The following is a 14,853-nucleotide window of genomic DNA, read 5'->3' as shown; positions in this document are numbered from 1 at the left end:
GAAACGTGTGGACGGTGGGTGACTGGTGTATACCACACAGTCTTCGTTCGAGTCCTCTCGAAGCAAGCACACAGACACGGCGCGTTGTCTGTTCCCAAAATTTGGTCGTGCAGAGGTAGAGCAGCAGGTACTTTTGGAAGCAGATAATAATGGTTGTTGAGTTTAATCATGAATTTGTCGCCAACATCATCCATCCGGTGGACGAGATTATCATCATCTGATCCACGCGCGCGCTAATGGGATGTGTAATGTGTTGTGTTGATCAATCTGCCTGCCATCGTGTGCGTGTGGGCGGGCGTGTGGCCCACCACGCAAACGGTTCCCAACCACGGCATGGAGGTGGAGAGCGCGTGAGACGGTGAGAGGGAGAGACGAAAGAGAATGCTCCGCCTCCGCCACGGCGTATCCGTATGTACCACGCGATGCTTCAAATCCGACGATTCCTTCCTTCCGTGGCCCTGCTCCTTCCTTCCATTTCCACCACCACCCACATGCAAAACGGCAAAACTACACCGGCCTACGCGTCCCGTTCCGGTTGCGCCAATCCCTCTCTCTCGCTTGATTTCTCGCGCGCACGGCGCACCGCGCACCATATTATCCATCAAGCCCCTCCTCCAGCCTCTGCTCACTGCCGTCCAGGAACGAAGCTGGATAAAATTTACGTGAGACTAAACAACGGTAATTAGTAAAAAAAGAGGTTCAGTAAATTTCAAGCTTCTACTATTTGTATATCTACGACTAAAATTTTAGACGGGCTTCACTTGCTTTGCGAGCTGTAGGGACCTAGCCTCACCGCTGGCTCCGTGCCTGCCGTCTATATATCCGCTCTTCGGCTGGCGCCGCGTTCCTCTCCGAGGAACAAGAGCCAGCCAGCTACATTAGGTACGGAGCGGTGCGGTCATCAACTGGCCTGGCCGCCTTCTGAAATTCTGAGCGCTGGCCTCGAGATTCCAGTCGCCGGAGCGCGACAGGGGCGGCGGCGGCGACATGAGGCTGCTCAGGATCGTCGGCAAGAGTGCCTCTTCCCACACCAAGGCGGAGGCGGGGGCGGCGGCTCCTTCGCCGGACGACACGGATGGTGCCGGGGCGGTGGTAACCGTCGTCGCAGCAGGCGCAGATCGCAACAACGGCACGGTTAATGGTACGCGTGTGTCTGTCTGTTATCAGTAATCGCATCTGCTTTTGCTACAATCTTTATCGCTGATTAATGAAGCGATTTGCGTCCACAATGCCACCACAGTTTTTATGATTGTCTGTCGCTGTATACATTTCATTCCCTCTTTTGTTTATAAAAAAAAATCAATTTGATTACCCTGTTTACAGAAACACACATAATTACACTAGTGGGTGGGGGTTGTTATGGATCGATGCAAAAAAAAAAAAAGAAGAAGCGATGAATCAAATTAACTATGTTATCTTAGCACCTGGACACGCGCAAGACTCCAGCGTGTTAGTTAGCCCGGCATGTTTCGCAGCAGCATAATACAAGCTGTCGAGTCTATTTGGTAGGATGATTGTTGATCCGGTGAGTGGTGGTCAGGATGGACGATCATATCACCAAGAACAAGACAGTTAGCTCATGCGTTAGGTCACCTGATTGTTTGTCGACGAGCCTAAGATAATAAGAAGGTAAAGGAATTGAACGCACGGCCGTCCTGTGCCTTGTGCCTAAGAAAAAGGTGAAGGCACGCACGTCCGATGGGAATCGTTAATGCCGTTGAATTTGACAGATGGGAGACGAGTTTTTGCACTATCTGAGTGAATGCTGTCCTGTGGCCTATTCTATTTCATTGACTTCTTTCTATATGGGGCGGGCGAGGTTGTACTACCTTCTCTGTTTGTCAAACTTGAGGACGAACAGCTTTATTTCTTCCAACGAATGCGTCGTATGGCGCTTAAATGTGATCTGTCCTGAATATTATGACCAATTAATGGACAAAATAAAAAACTAATATCCAAATATACTTTTCGATTCTACAAGTCAATGGCTCAAATCTTCTTTCCCTGACAATAAAAAACAGACCTTGTAATAGCACTTCCTAGACATTGGAAATTCAATACTAATATCTGCACACATTCTTTATACACAACAAAAAAAGTCAAGCTTTTCACCTTTTCTGACAATAATAGTTAAAAGTAGCAACTCTCTATCCTTGGGCATTTTCTTTCTAGTTTCAATGTTACCACAACAGTTTGTCAGTTTCTTGTATTTCTAACGCACTTGCTGCTTTACCTTGTACTAATAAGTGAAGCTGTAGCTGCAAAAGACATGACTGTGTAAGTTTTAGCTGCAACACCACTTCGGCACTTGCCTTTGTTTGATACATCAACGTAGGATAGGAGACAAAACGCACTTAATTTTGTTCTGTTAACATAGTAACATGCGTCTCCATGTGGCCAGGAAGCAAAGATGAGTTGTTCTTCGAAGCAAGGCCCTGGTTAGATTCCGACAGCGAAGACGATTTCTACAGTGTGAGAGGAGGTAAAACTGAACTAGACTCACACATGTGCTGGAGCACTGGAACTCAAATTTTCTCATTCTTTTGACATGTTTCTTCATATTGGCTGAAGATTTCACACCATCAAGAGGCGGCACACCAGATCATCCAAGATTAACACCCTCAGGTGGGCGGATGCCGGTAGACAGATCGGGTCCTTCTCTGATTCAAAAGAAGCAGAGACTTCTCGAGCTTCTTCAGGAGAAGCAACATTATGACGACGAGGATGACAGTGTCATCGATGTTAGTAGCGATTTGGAAAGTAGCGCGGTTCATGCTGAAGAACACTTGAAGACTTCTCGCAAAACTGAGAAATCAAAGAAGTCATCAAGGTCGGGCTGTTTCCCAACCTTAGTCTGGAAGCGTAGCTTCACAAGCTGCAGGAAGAAGAAAAAGGAAAAGGAGCATAAGGATAAAGTGAACTAGCATTATGATGTAAAAAGAAAGGGAGAAAAGTTTCTAATTGGCCACGAAGGTGCATGTACATATACGTCTTTGCATTTCTGAAATGCTGAAACCAGGATGGAAGGACGTTTTGAGTGGTGTACTGTTCTAAAAAAAGTTTAAAGGAAAGATAATGTAGTGTAAAAATATACAGGACTGGTTTGTCCTTTCCAGATTGCTGATTTCTGTCTAGACTTGATCTCACTGTGTTTGCTGGACTGTCAACATTCTTACTGTTGCGATGTCCAATGACTTGGGACAGATGAAAACTTCGTCGGTGCCCCTTTGATTGTGCATATCCGTATTCGGATGTATCATTCAAATTATGCTGCTATCAAGGAATCACAGTTTGGCATACCTCTGAACACAGGTGACAGACATTACTTTACAAAATAACAAATGGATCAAAGAACAACCTTTTGCCAAAGTGCAACACTGCAACCTTTTCCTTTGGCAATAGCTCGTAAAGCATTGAATTTCCACTGGATTCTAAATTTCTAATAAGAGACTGATGGTTATAAAAAAAAATAAGGATCAGGAATTTAGAAAGTGTTTGCACGGTTGCATTTAACGCCCATCCTGCTGCAGATAAATGGACATTTTTGTTTTGTCAATCTGAGGACGGAGAACTTCATTTCTTAGAATGAAAATGAATGCATCTTATAGTGCAGGTGTTCTTTCTTCTCGGCTCAGGTTTTCCCAAATTGTTTCAATTTATTCTGTGCATAATTACCTTGTAAAGTCATCCTCTTTTAATATATGCCTCGGTATAATCATGCCAACGATTTTTGACAAAAAGAAGTGCAGGTGTTCTGAATATTTGGAGCAATTAATTGACAAGATGCATACATTGGAAAAATCAATGTCCGAACACACTTTTCAGTTCTGGACAATGATAGAGATCTTTCTTTGCAGAGAAAACTTTTTAATTCTAGGCATTGTACATTAATAATCTGTGCATAAGATTTCCATAAAAAAATAAAGTTAAATCATGCTTTTCACTTTTTGTGGCAAAGTGAAACACACCATATTGAAAGCAGCTAGTTCTTTGTGGGCATTCATGATTTTTGTAGCATGAGAAGAGCTAAATACTGAACTGCACATATACATGAAGTGAAACCTAAGATGAATTTTGCATTCTTGATTCTGATATTTTACTCCATCAAGAGACTGTACATGGTTAAGTGGGTAGATACCGGTAGACAGATCGAAGCCTCCTCTTATACTAGTATATAAACAACATGCAGATACTGCTTGAGCTTCTTCTGGAGAAGAGAAAACCTGTTCATGCTGAGGAACACATGAAGCCTTCTTTCAAAGCCATGAAACTGAACAAGTCATCAAATTCAGGCTACCTCCCAAGCTTAATCCTGGAGCAGCTTCAAGGGTTGCACAAAAGAGCAGACACTAGTATTGCCATGTCGAATTATGATTTCGTGAAAAGGAAAAACACAAGTTCCTAAGATGGATATCAGGTAGACCGCCAAATTCATGCGTGAGTACATATGTATTCCTGTTCTTTTCTTGAATGCTAAAAGTAGGACAAACAACAGTGGCATATTTCTATAGAAAAAAGTTAAGAAAAGATGGATATCAGGTAGACCGCCAAATCTTGATCTGGCTGTGTTTGCTGGACTGTCAACATACTTAATGCTGCAATGTCGAATTGCTTACCTAGAACAAACTTTCTTTGGTCATCCTCTGATCTCATATATCAGTAATTGGACTGAAATAAGTTGCATTTGAAAATTTTAATATACTTTTAATTAGTAAAGATTTAATGTCATGACAGAAGCCAAGTCCCTTATATGAGTTCCTTTGTCAGACGATGGAATGACGATGTTTAAATAAGTTGCTTGAACTTTACTCTTAACAAGCACCAAAGAGGTAAAGCAGAAGGGTTTGAATACTAAGAAAAATCCGAAGGATAATCCAAACATGTACTGCATATTTTATTTTTGGTTGTACTGCATATTTAAACAAGTGCATTTTGCAATAAGATTTTTTTTAACCGGAAATACAGCAGGGGAGGCCACCACCTTAGAATTTATTAAAACCAAAACGAACCACTGTACAGAAGGGAAAAAAAAAAACTGTACAACAAAGAGAGAGGAGGAAGAGAAGAGGCCCGAGCAGGGCCAACTAGTAAACTAGCCAAAGAGGTCTAAGAGGTGAAGAAAAACTGGTCGCTCAAAAATACAAATTCTATGGGCTTGGAGCCTGGCTTCATTTAAGAAATCTTGCCTCCAATGCAAGTGCCTCAATAAGAAAATATAACAAACGGTTAGATAGATTATTGAAGGATTGACTATGCAAGTGTCCCTCAAATTGTGAATTGCGCATTTTTCATCATAGCAGTCAGAACTGAGAATAGGCGGAAAATAAGGCATAAAAGGTTTTAAAAAATCATCAAATAATATGAAGGACCGAAATGGTGGCCAGGGGTGTGAATAAGAGCCAATAAAAATTCTTTGTGAGAACTTAGACTATATCCCAATTTCAAGTAAACTCACTTTTGTTCTAGCTGTCGAGGTCATACAAGCCAACTTGTGATATGATGAATTGATGACCCTCAAAACAATAAGGACTTACTCAAACGATAATGATACGATGCGGGCGTCCGTCCGTTCGTCCACACACCACGCTCCCGCACTCCGCCTTATCCAACGCCGCTCGTCAGTCCGCTTCTTAAAAAAATAGGACAGCGCTGCTCCCTTTTCCAGTGCGAGGCCCACTCCGCTCTCTCTCCCCACTCCATGTTGCACGGTGTGGCCGCTTGCCCCACTTTGCTGCGCCGCCGCTGCCATCCCCCGCGGCGCCCCCCATCCCCGCCTCCGTCCACTGCTGCGCGTGCCGTGCTCCACCTTCCGCCACTGCCCAAGCCAGGCGTCCATGAGAGGGGCGTCGCTGGCCGAGCCCAGGCCAAGCGCAGCAGGCCGCGCCACCATCCTCGGCCGCCAGCTAGCCGGAACCGGCCGTCCCCCCACTCTGCGCTGCATCGTATGGAAGAAGGGTGAACAACGCATGATGCAAGCCTATGTTTCAACTGTTTCAGATATTTCATAGGTATGTTGCAAGTGTTTCATGTGGATGTTGCAAAAGTCGATTGGGATGTTGCATATTGTTGCAAGAGTTTTACATGCATGTTGCAAGCGTTTCTTTAAAATGTTTCATCTTTCAAACGTATGTTTGCAAGCGTTTTTTATTTGGATATTGCATATGTTTCACACATGTTGCAAGAGTATGTTCCAATGATTTCAACTGTTTTAGTCTTATGTTGCAGTAAGTATTTTCATGTTGCAAATTGCAAGTGTTTTATCTGGACGTTGTATATGTTTCACACATATGTTTCAAGTGTATATTCCAAATGTTTTATCTGCTTCAGATGTATGTTGCATTCAAGTGTTTCATCTTTCAGAGTTGTGTTCAGAGAGTCATGGGAGCACGGCCCAAGCGCCGGGGGATGGGGCATGGCGAGCCGGGTGCCAGCGGATGGGGCGTGCTGGGGGCTAGCGGTCCAGGTGCGTGGCGCGCCTGGGTCCTGTGGGCGAGGGCGTGCTCGTCCTCATCCCGCAGCTCTCCGGATCTCGCCCGCACGGAGAGAGGGGAGCGGTGTTGTTGGGAAGGAGCCGCGGGCGCAAGCAACAAGGTCGGGGTGCGCGTGCGGGCCGTTGCGAGGTGGACGAGGGCGGGTTGCGCGGGTGTCCGGACGTCCGGGCGCTAGCCAATCCCTTACTCAAAACAATGTGGAAGCAGAAAGAATGAAGTCTAAGGGTAAAAGCAGTCCAAAGAAATTTGGTGCACTACTTCTATGTACTGTTCTAATCAGACCCAAAACTAAACAAGAAATGAACAGCCTTAAAAAAATTAGGAAGCACCAAAAACAAACTATCCGAACTAAACTGAGACCAGTTAAAACGAACTGACTGAAAAGCAGAGTTTGCAGTAACTGAATAACTACTGAACCTAGTGCAGCAAGCTACAAGTCTATAGATTTAAAGAGCAAGCAATGGTTTCATGAATGATTGACTAGTGTAGCTTGATAGGGTGTGTTTGGTTTGCTAGTCTGGCTAGAATCCTAATCTGGTCAGCCTTAGCCTGCTCCCACCAAACCGAGCCCTAGTTGTTTGGTTGTCGGTGTTTTTTAAGCCTTGTTAGCAAATGACGTATTTGGTTGCCTGGTTTGCTTTGCATAGAGTGGCCGGGTAAGTTTACCTCCTTTGAGGGATTTTATCGAACAGATGGTGGGTGCGTAGGAGGAGAGCACCTAGCCGGCGATCTCCTGAGCGAGCACCTGGGCAAGCACGTCGGCGAGCACCTGGGCGGGCAGGGGCGGACGCCATTGACGACGACGACGACGGAGAGCACGGAGGAGCTCCGGCGCCAGGAGCTGCGGCGGGAACAGAGGAGTCACCGACGCCGCCCCGAACTGTTGGTGCGGCTGCTCGCTGCTGGGAGCACGCCCGTGAGCATCGCGGGGGAACGCCACGCAGACGTCGGTGGCGTGGTGCATGCGGCACCACAGCGGGTCCCCGACGCTGCGATTGACGAGGAACAGCTGCACGAGCACCTGCGGCCTCACGACCGCGCCCGCCGCTCGTTTCGCTTTCGCCGTGGGCGTCGTGCTCGTGCTGTGCTGCTGGACGAGTCTCTCGTGGAGCGCCCTGCCGCGAGCCGGGTACACCTTGCATACGACCATGTCGAACGCCGCCCCGGTGCCGGAGTCGCCGCCGCGGTCGCCGTACTTGTCCATGCGCCACTCGGTCTCCCTGGAGGCGCTGCCCCCGCCGCGTCCTCGTGGTAGCGGAAGGAGTGGCAGTACCACGCTGGATCTGAGCGAGGAGGGCGTGAATCTGGGCAGTGCGGTGGCAATGGCGAGGAGATCTCGTGATGAGCGGGATGGAAGACGATGACCGTCCGGAGCGGAGGAAGACGGCGCTGGGCGTTGCGGTGTGGAACTCCACCGTCCAAAGGTGACGCGAACTGGAGCGGCCGGCTGGCCAGGGCCTGGCTCCAGAAAAACGAGCGCCCCCTGCGTTCTTTCGGGGTCAGGCTAAGCTGGTACGGCTGGCTCCCCCAAGCCAGGCCCCAGGCTCTCCACCGGCAACCAAACAAGCGCTCCCTGGAACTAGGCCAGGACTCATTGCTTGCTGCGCTAGGTTGGTTAGTGTCACCTGTTTACCTGTTGGTCAAGATGCAGCTGCTATCTTATACACCTACTGCAGACAGAAATACAGAGAAACGGTCTGTTTGCTTGCTCGTATTTGGCTTATAAGTCATGGTTTATCAGTCAATAACTAGTATTTTTCTCTCGCATCAAATCAGTTAGCAGTATTTTCAGCCATGACTTATAAGCCGAACCAGTCCAAACGAACGAGGCTAAAGCAGAGGAGAAATTTTCAGAGAAACACAGCTGAAGATTGAACTGAATTTTAGATTTTTCTAAGCCTGACCAAACTGCAAGAATCAGAACAATTTGCTGTTCCTCTACTGAACTGGATGATTCAGCTATGCTGCACCTGAAGAAATCGCAAAGAATCCAAACTCAGAGACTAGGAGCAGCAACTGCTGAAGGCCACCGGAGAGAAAACGAAAAGCAACGAAAGAAAAACAGTACGGCCTGTAGCTCGAACTGAAGCCTAAGCTCTACTGAGAAAACTCCCAAATTTCTCAAAACAAATCCAAACGAACTAAAATTTAACCAAGGCCTTGCCTCATCATGAGCAACACATCCCAGCAGAAATCCCTCAAAAAAATCGAGAATTTAACTGGGGGGGGGGGGCAATCATTAAATCGAGGTCTCGTGGAGGAATTCAACAAATGGATTAGTGAGCTACCTTCTCACTTATCCTAGCACCGGTTTCCCCAAAAATGACCCCAAAACGCAGCCAAAAATAGAAGACCGAAAACCCCTAGAAAAATAGTACAAAATTCTAGAAAAAGAAAAAGGTGCGAGAACAGTCGGGAGAGAGATTTGACTCAGATTCAAAGCAACGACAACATGAATTGCATCACAAATTCATCTACATGAACATGGCTAGCCACCTCCCTTCATCCACCGACTAAAAGGTGAAGAAATAAGAGCCCGCCCACTAAACGGCGAAGAAATTAGAGCAAGAGTGCTCAACTCTCTCCAATCTCTCTTCTTCTCTTTAAGCACTTGGCTAATTGTACTATGTTTGCTTGAACTTATAAGCCCGGTTGTACAGTGTTTCTCTCTCATAACAAAACAACATCAACCGGCTTATAAACTGCAAAACCATCACAACTTGAAAATTAGGGTTGCAATGATACTACTAACACCAGCCACATCTAATATTCATAGTGTTATGGCTAATTACTAAATTACAAATTACCCCTACTAACTAATACTTGATACACATCCCGAGGGGCAAAACTATTCAAATCTTTTCTCGCATCCGCGACTTTATTTCGTCTTGATGCAAGCCTCTTTGATGCCGCCACTTGTCCGCCGATCCACCATGGTCCGATTTTGAGGCCCAAACCGGCAAACCCGCCGCCCCTTGGTTTCAAGGCCAAAACTGCCAAACCAACTGGAGTCACATAGCTCGTCCTCGACCGGCGGATCACCAAGTGCTTGCGTGCCCACCTCGACTTGGTCCAATCCTCGTCTTAACTTCAGTCAACACCATCTTCATCACCATCCTTCATTTACTTGTTGATGTACCCAAGTGCTAGCTGTCATGGTATATCCATCGGCCTTGGTCCTCGGTCCAAGCCTTTGCGTCCGTCCTTCGTTGCTCCCAGTCTATCACGCATAGACTCCTACTTGACCTCCTTCATTACCATCGATCATCTCGCGCTCAACCCATGCACATCCACAAGCCATGAGATATGTTGCACATACAAACTCATGCCTCGGTTAGTCCCACACACATTTCACCAGCACTCTAATTATCTCCTTGAGAATAACTCATACATGTGTATATATCAACTATGTGTTCGCATAATATTTTGGGATAAGGTAGACAGTGTGTACATTAAACTTGAAGAGGAAATGATTTAACTTGAAAATACAAGAAAACTATAAAAGGTCGGAACGATCTGTCGAGCAATTGTCTTGTGTATTTCATAAATGAAATTTCTGGGCTTTCGAGGGGAAAGAATGAAGTCACATTTCATCTTGAAATATTTTTATGGCTATAAAACATAGGGTCAGTTTAGTTCCTCTAACAAGGGAAAACCTTGCTAGAGATCCAAACACTCAACCCCATCTGATTTCTTTACCTGCCAAGGTGAGGCATGGTTTGCTCAAAGATCAAATATGCCTAGTGTGCCCTATCTCTAACTTTCCATTTAATTAGAGTGCATTTTACCAATACGCATTATATTGTAGAAACTGAAATTTTAACACCACTTTCTGTTCAACAAAAAAACAAGTAAGGCACATTGAAGTGCTGCTTTACACTAGTAGTAGTTCATTTCGCAGATGAAGGACAAGAAATTTTGCTGTTATTAAGGAATCAAAATTTGGCATATCTGCAACATATATACATCAATTTACAGAATCACAAATGGAGCAAATTACAACCTTTTCCTTTATCTATTGCTCTGCCTATTGACTAAAGTATGGAGCAGAATATATGAGTGACAACACCACCTAAAGGAAAAAAATTACTCGTATACAACTATGAATACATATGTTCATGGTTTGACAGAAGATACAGAAGAACAGAGAGGCAGTAGAAGAATACCAGGGGTGCCATTTATACATAGCCATACCATCAAACTTCAATGCTCACACTGCATATGCACGACCCTGAAGGCTTGAGCTTAGTTGTCTGCCACTGACACCCTGAGGGTGCTGCAGGTCATACACCAGTGTTTGGTACCCAGGTTCTTCCTCAAGTGAGAATAGAAGAACCTTCATGCCAAGCACCCCAAGGCAAAACTTCGTGCTGGAACTGCCAGTAAGGGGCACCGGGATCCTCTGCCAAGAGCTGTCTGCCGGGTTAAATGTTGCAAGTGACCGCTGGTTATTCCACTCGATGCAGAACAGACTCTTGCCAAGGACAGCATGAGAGGTGACCATTACACAGCCTCTCTTGAGCTCCTCCCAAGTGCGGAGATCAGGTTCATACACGTCGACAGAGCGTGTATTGCCAATAGTGAAGCTAGAACGCCCACCCATGACGTAAAGCTTGTCGTTGAACCCACAACCAAAGCAGCCCCACCTCGGCCTGCGAAGGCTCTCGATCAGTGTCCATTTGTTCTGCTGTGGATTGTATGCTTCGACGCTGCTCAGGCTATTGCCAGCAAGGTCAAATCCACCAACTACATATATCACACCCTTGACCTCTGCGCAGGCAGAGTCGCATCGCGCAACATTCATCTTGGCAAATGCAGTCCACCTGGAGTTTGTGCAGCAATATTAGTACTCGATTAAAAAGAGAATAACAATATCCTTTGGTAAAAGTAAAAAAAAAAAATCAAACCTGTTCAGACAGGCATGATAGCAGTAAACCTCATCAGAAACAAATTCTTTCCCATGGTCAGCAGCATAGCCAGCCATGACAAAAAGCTTTCCATCAAGAACCACCACACCAAACCCAGCTTTGTTTGGCCCAGGCATAGGTGGAAGTCTTCTCTTTTTCTGATCCAGGCTCCCCAACACCTCCCAACAGCTTCCATTTCTGCCTGCTTCAGTGGTCAGGACATAAATCCACTCTTCAACCTTCCCAACCTCCTTCCGGACGGCGATGAATTCTCTGCTCCCAATGAATGCCATCCACCTCTTTGACACAGCACCCATGCCAGGGAAATATCTCCGAGGAACAAGAGCAAGGCAAATCTTTGCCACATCTTCTGGCAGACCAGGTATCAGCGTGCTGGATGAATAATCATTCTGCATTTTGGATCATCGTCTTGGAGGGAACATTTTGCCCAGCTGGGAACATGAGCTGCATTCTAACACCAAGGCACGTCTGTGATTGAACAGGACCTTCTCTTGCAACAACAAGGCAAGCATTGCCAATATAGCACCAAGTGCCTACCAATGCTTGCCTCCTTGTTAACAAGGGATAAATGATTTCTGTGTTTGCCGATTTAGCTTATTTGTTATATGTGGTGATGCTGCAAACATAGAGTTCATGATATCCATCACCAATGGGAACTATTGGATTGAATGCTACTGAAATTAGGTTCAATTTATATTTATCAGTCTCTTTTATTTTTTCCATATTAAATGCTATCCAATCGTGAAAGGCCTTGGAATGGTTTGTCCTGGTTAAATAGACAGCCTTAGTCTCCTTATTTATGATGTTGGAGCAGCTCCCGGCCCCAAACATAGCCCCAATATCTACAGAAAGCATAGTACTATAGTATTACATTAATACCAGGTAGAAACGGCAACACCAGTGTACAATCAGTATAGACCAATGGGCATGGCCTATAAGCCTGAGACAGAGACAGTTAGCCACCACTCGCTTCCATTTCACCAGCGCTAGTTGCCTACAACAGAACAGAAAACTTCTAAGCCTTTCAATTAAGTGATTACTAACTTATAAATCATTGGATTTGGAATAATCAAAAAGAAGATCATGAAATGGTTTCTTCCAGAAATTAGAGTGAAGGACATAATAGTGGTGGACTGGTGGTGCAAACATAGCTAGTCAGACAAAAAAACACACACACACAACTCTCTCAACAATGTTGGAAGAATACGTGAAACTGAAACTTTGTCCCACTTTCAGTTTATGGTAGACTTTAATTCTCAAAAGGCATTGAACTTAGAGCTCAATGCCATCAATAAGATCATTTTCAAGTAGTAACTATAGAGGGTATGGCATACTATGCTTTACGTTTGATGTCACAAATAACTAAGCTACTCCCTCCTTTCCAAACTGTAAGTCGTTCCGTCTTTTCAAGATACAGTTGTTTTTACTCTATATCTAAACATAATATATATCTACGGTGTGTAACAAAAGGAACGTACTTCAAAAAATCAGAAAAGGACTTACAATTTAGAATTGCCACACCTAGAAATAACTATAACGACTTACAATTTGGAACGAACGTATAACATGTCAATGTATAAGATATCTAAAACAAAATTTTCATTGTATTTATGTCATAAATAAAACTAGAAGTTATTAACAAACGTGAATTGCAGAGTTGAGACTTGGAAGTAGTGCTTTCATACTATTAGATTAGAAACTAACAGTGTCACAAAAAAAGGTGATTCCGTTTTCGTGTACGCTTTTTAATTGGTATCCCATACTAAGTAGCCAATCAATGGGAAGTCCACAGCAGAAACTGATTTCCTCACTACTGCTGCCAACCGAATAGGCTCAACGTTTTTTTTTTCCGAAAACAAGAAAAAGGAAAATTGCTTTGGAGACAAGGTCTGGAATCAAACAGCCAATATTGTACCCCCAGATTATATATAACAGAAAAGCGCCCAAGAGCAGGGCGAAGGCAGGGGTTACCTGGAATCGGGAGTTTTTTTTCCTTGGAGGGAGCTCCAAGTTTGGAGGGCAATATGATTATGCGAGCGATGACAATTGGCGATGGCGGAATTATTTTGAGAGGAGACAGGAGAAGGCGAAGCGGTGAGAGTGCGCAGCGCTCGTGGCGCGCTGCTCTTTATATCGTGGAAATTGCAAATCCTTTTCCGCTGCTCCCGGTGTCCTCGGACATCGATCTGTGGCTTTTCTCTTGCGCCCTTGAGGATCTTTTTATTGTTATTGGGTCCAGCCAGATATGCTCACTGACAAAGTAGAAACATCCCAAGGAAAATAAAATACAGACGGCAGACCAAGATACCTGGGCATTCAATTTATACGTACATACATACATACATCAATTAAAAATTAAAATAGATGACACGCAAGAAATGCTCATGTACGAGAATACGAGATGTCACCCTTCCCGGAAGGACCCTTTACGAAACGAAACCAAACGTCGGCCAAATGCGAAGGTCAATTCACCTCCGTAGCCGAGCTTATCCCAACTACTGCCATGGTAGTACGGCAAGGGTAACCTGATAAGTTATGGCACCTCATCCTCATCAATGGATTGATATGCAAGTTGCATATATATATGTTGACCTTGATACGCTTTCCTCGTCAAAACTTCTCCGAAGAACAGCCACCTTGCAACTGATGCACTCTCAGTTTTGACTTCTTGACCCACCACCTCCCTGTCCAAAAGGGTTAAGATGTTTTTTCTTCTCCTTGGTCCAATATGAGGATTAGTAATTTCCGAATTTTGAGCAACAGATGAGAATAATTCACGTTCAGATGAGGTTTGCTTTGGGAGTGTCCATACATATGTATAGCATTTTTTTTAGATAAATGATAGTTTATATCCGGCTTCATCTACACCTAGGGTAGAATCAGGCCAATTATTAAAAAGTTTGGGCCGACGGTCCGACGCACAAGAACCAAAAACTAGTCTACAACCAGACTCGAGGATAACAAAGCGTGAAGCAGATCCTGACTACTATAGACCAATAAACCTAGATGATAACCACCCATTGGAACTAAAAAAATGCAATGCCGACGTCTTCCAAATGCTGTCCAGCAAAGGTCAATTGGTCTCGAAGATCATCATGCCGCTGCAGTCCTTGCTCATTGCCTTAGCCAATGGGTTCTCCCTGAATAATACCTGCAAAAAAGTTTTCGGTCTACACTTGTCAAAAACCACTTCATTTCTTGTTATCCAAATTGTCCAACATAAGACTGATGCCGCTATTAATAATAACAAATTATGTATGTTACCACCAGCTTTAGACCAATTAACAAATAATCGTCTATGCTATGGGGGTGATATCCCAAACATTAAGTGTACGGCGCGCCATAGAAATTTGGCATAATAACATTGAAAAAAGAGGTGTTGAATGGTTTCTGGGCAGTGACATATGTATAGCATGAGAGTCGATAAGACAGAG

At 44.7% G+C, this 14,853-nt stretch overlaps 2 protein-coding genes and 1 pseudogene across 7 annotated transcripts; 1 reads left to right on the top strand and 2 right to left on the bottom strand.

The window, feature by feature from the left end:
- The first annotated feature begins 831 nt into the window (after positions 1-831).
- On the top strand, positions 832-4,440 carry LOC136497120 (uncharacterized protein At3g27210-like). 4 transcript variants are annotated; one of them, XR_010769210.1, is made up of 5 exons: positions 832-1,141; positions 2,402-2,482; positions 2,572-2,973; positions 3,205-3,613; positions 4,190-4,440. XR_010769210.1 is itself a non-coding variant. In XM_066492906.1 (4 exons), the coding sequence occupies exons 1-3, from the start codon at positions 988-990 to the stop codon at positions 2,922-2,924; spliced, it is 588 nt and encodes a 195-aa protein (XP_066349003.1). In that variant the 5' UTR covers positions 832-987; the 3' UTR covers positions 2,925-2,973; positions 4,190-4,440. The 4 variants fall into 4 exon arrangements, 3 of the variants coding, with proteins under 3 accessions (XP_066349003.1, XP_066349004.1, XP_066349002.1); XM_066492906.1 differs by lacking the exon at positions 3,205-3,613; XM_066492907.1 differs by lacking the exon at positions 4,190-4,440 and having other exon boundaries at positions 3,205-4,173.
- A 195-nt stretch (positions 4,441-4,635) lies between these two features.
- LOC136497119 (uncharacterized) lies at positions 4,636-8,346 on the bottom strand. 3 transcript variants are annotated; one of them, XM_066492904.1, is made up of 3 exons: positions 7,237-8,346; positions 5,535-5,935; positions 4,636-5,201 (listed from the first exon to the last, which is right to left on the bottom strand). In XM_066492904.1, exons 1-3 carry the CDS (start codon positions 7,693-7,695, stop codon positions 5,093-5,095), a joined length of 969 nt encoding a protein of 322 aa, XP_066349001.1. In that variant the 5' UTR covers positions 7,696-8,346; the 3' UTR covers positions 4,636-5,092. The 3 variants fall into 3 exon arrangements, 1 of the variants encoding a protein (XP_066349001.1); XR_010769208.1 differs by having other exon boundaries at positions 4,636-5,935; positions 7,158-8,335; XR_010769209.1 differs by having other exon boundaries at positions 4,636-5,930; positions 7,158-8,335.
- Positions 8,347-10,406: 2,060 nt separating this feature from the next.
- LOC136498063 (F-box/kelch-repeat protein At1g67480-like) lies at positions 10,407-13,441 on the bottom strand (annotated as a pseudogene).
- Positions 13,442-14,853: the final 1,412 nt, after the last annotated feature.

The sequence above is a fragment of the Miscanthus floridulus genome, chromosome 12 (genome assembly GCF_019320115.1).
Source record: "Miscanthus floridulus cultivar M001 chromosome 12, ASM1932011v1, whole genome shotgun sequence".
Lineage (NCBI taxonomy): Eukaryota > Viridiplantae > Streptophyta > Magnoliopsida > Poales > Poaceae > Miscanthus > Miscanthus floridulus.
The sequence above is the reverse complement of the archived record's forward strand: the minus strand, read 5'-3'. Positions and strand labels throughout refer to the sequence as shown.

What these genes read in the sequence shown, in the direction of transcription:
- LOC136497120 (XM_066492906.1), top strand. Translation starts at nt 988, where the DNA reads ATGAGGCTGCTCAGGATCGTCGGCAAGAGTGCCTCTTCCCACACCAAG. An exon ending in CAACAACGGCACGGTTAATG is followed by an intron (nt 1,142 to 2,401) that starts GTACGCGTGTGT and finishes CCATGTGGCCAG; the next exon opens with GAAGCAAAGATGAGTTGTTC. An exon ending in TTTCTACAGTGTGAGAGGAG is followed by an intron (nt 2,483 to 2,571) that starts GTAAAACTGAAC and finishes TATTGGCTGAAG; the next exon opens with ATTTCACACCATCAAGAGGC.
- LOC136497119 (XM_066492904.1), bottom strand. Translation starts at nt 7,695, where the DNA reads ATGGACAAGTACGGCGACCGCGGCGGCGACTCCGGCACCGGGGCGGCG. An exon ending in TCGCCGACGTGCTTGCCCAG is followed by an intron (nt 5,936 to 7,236) that starts GTGCTCGCTCAG and finishes CATACGATGCAG; the next exon opens with CGCAGAGTGGGGGGACGGCC. An exon ending in ATCGTATCATTATCGTTTGA is followed by an intron (nt 5,202 to 5,534) that starts GTAAGTCCTTAT and finishes TTTCTTATTGAG; the next exon opens with GCACTTGCATTGGAGGCAAG.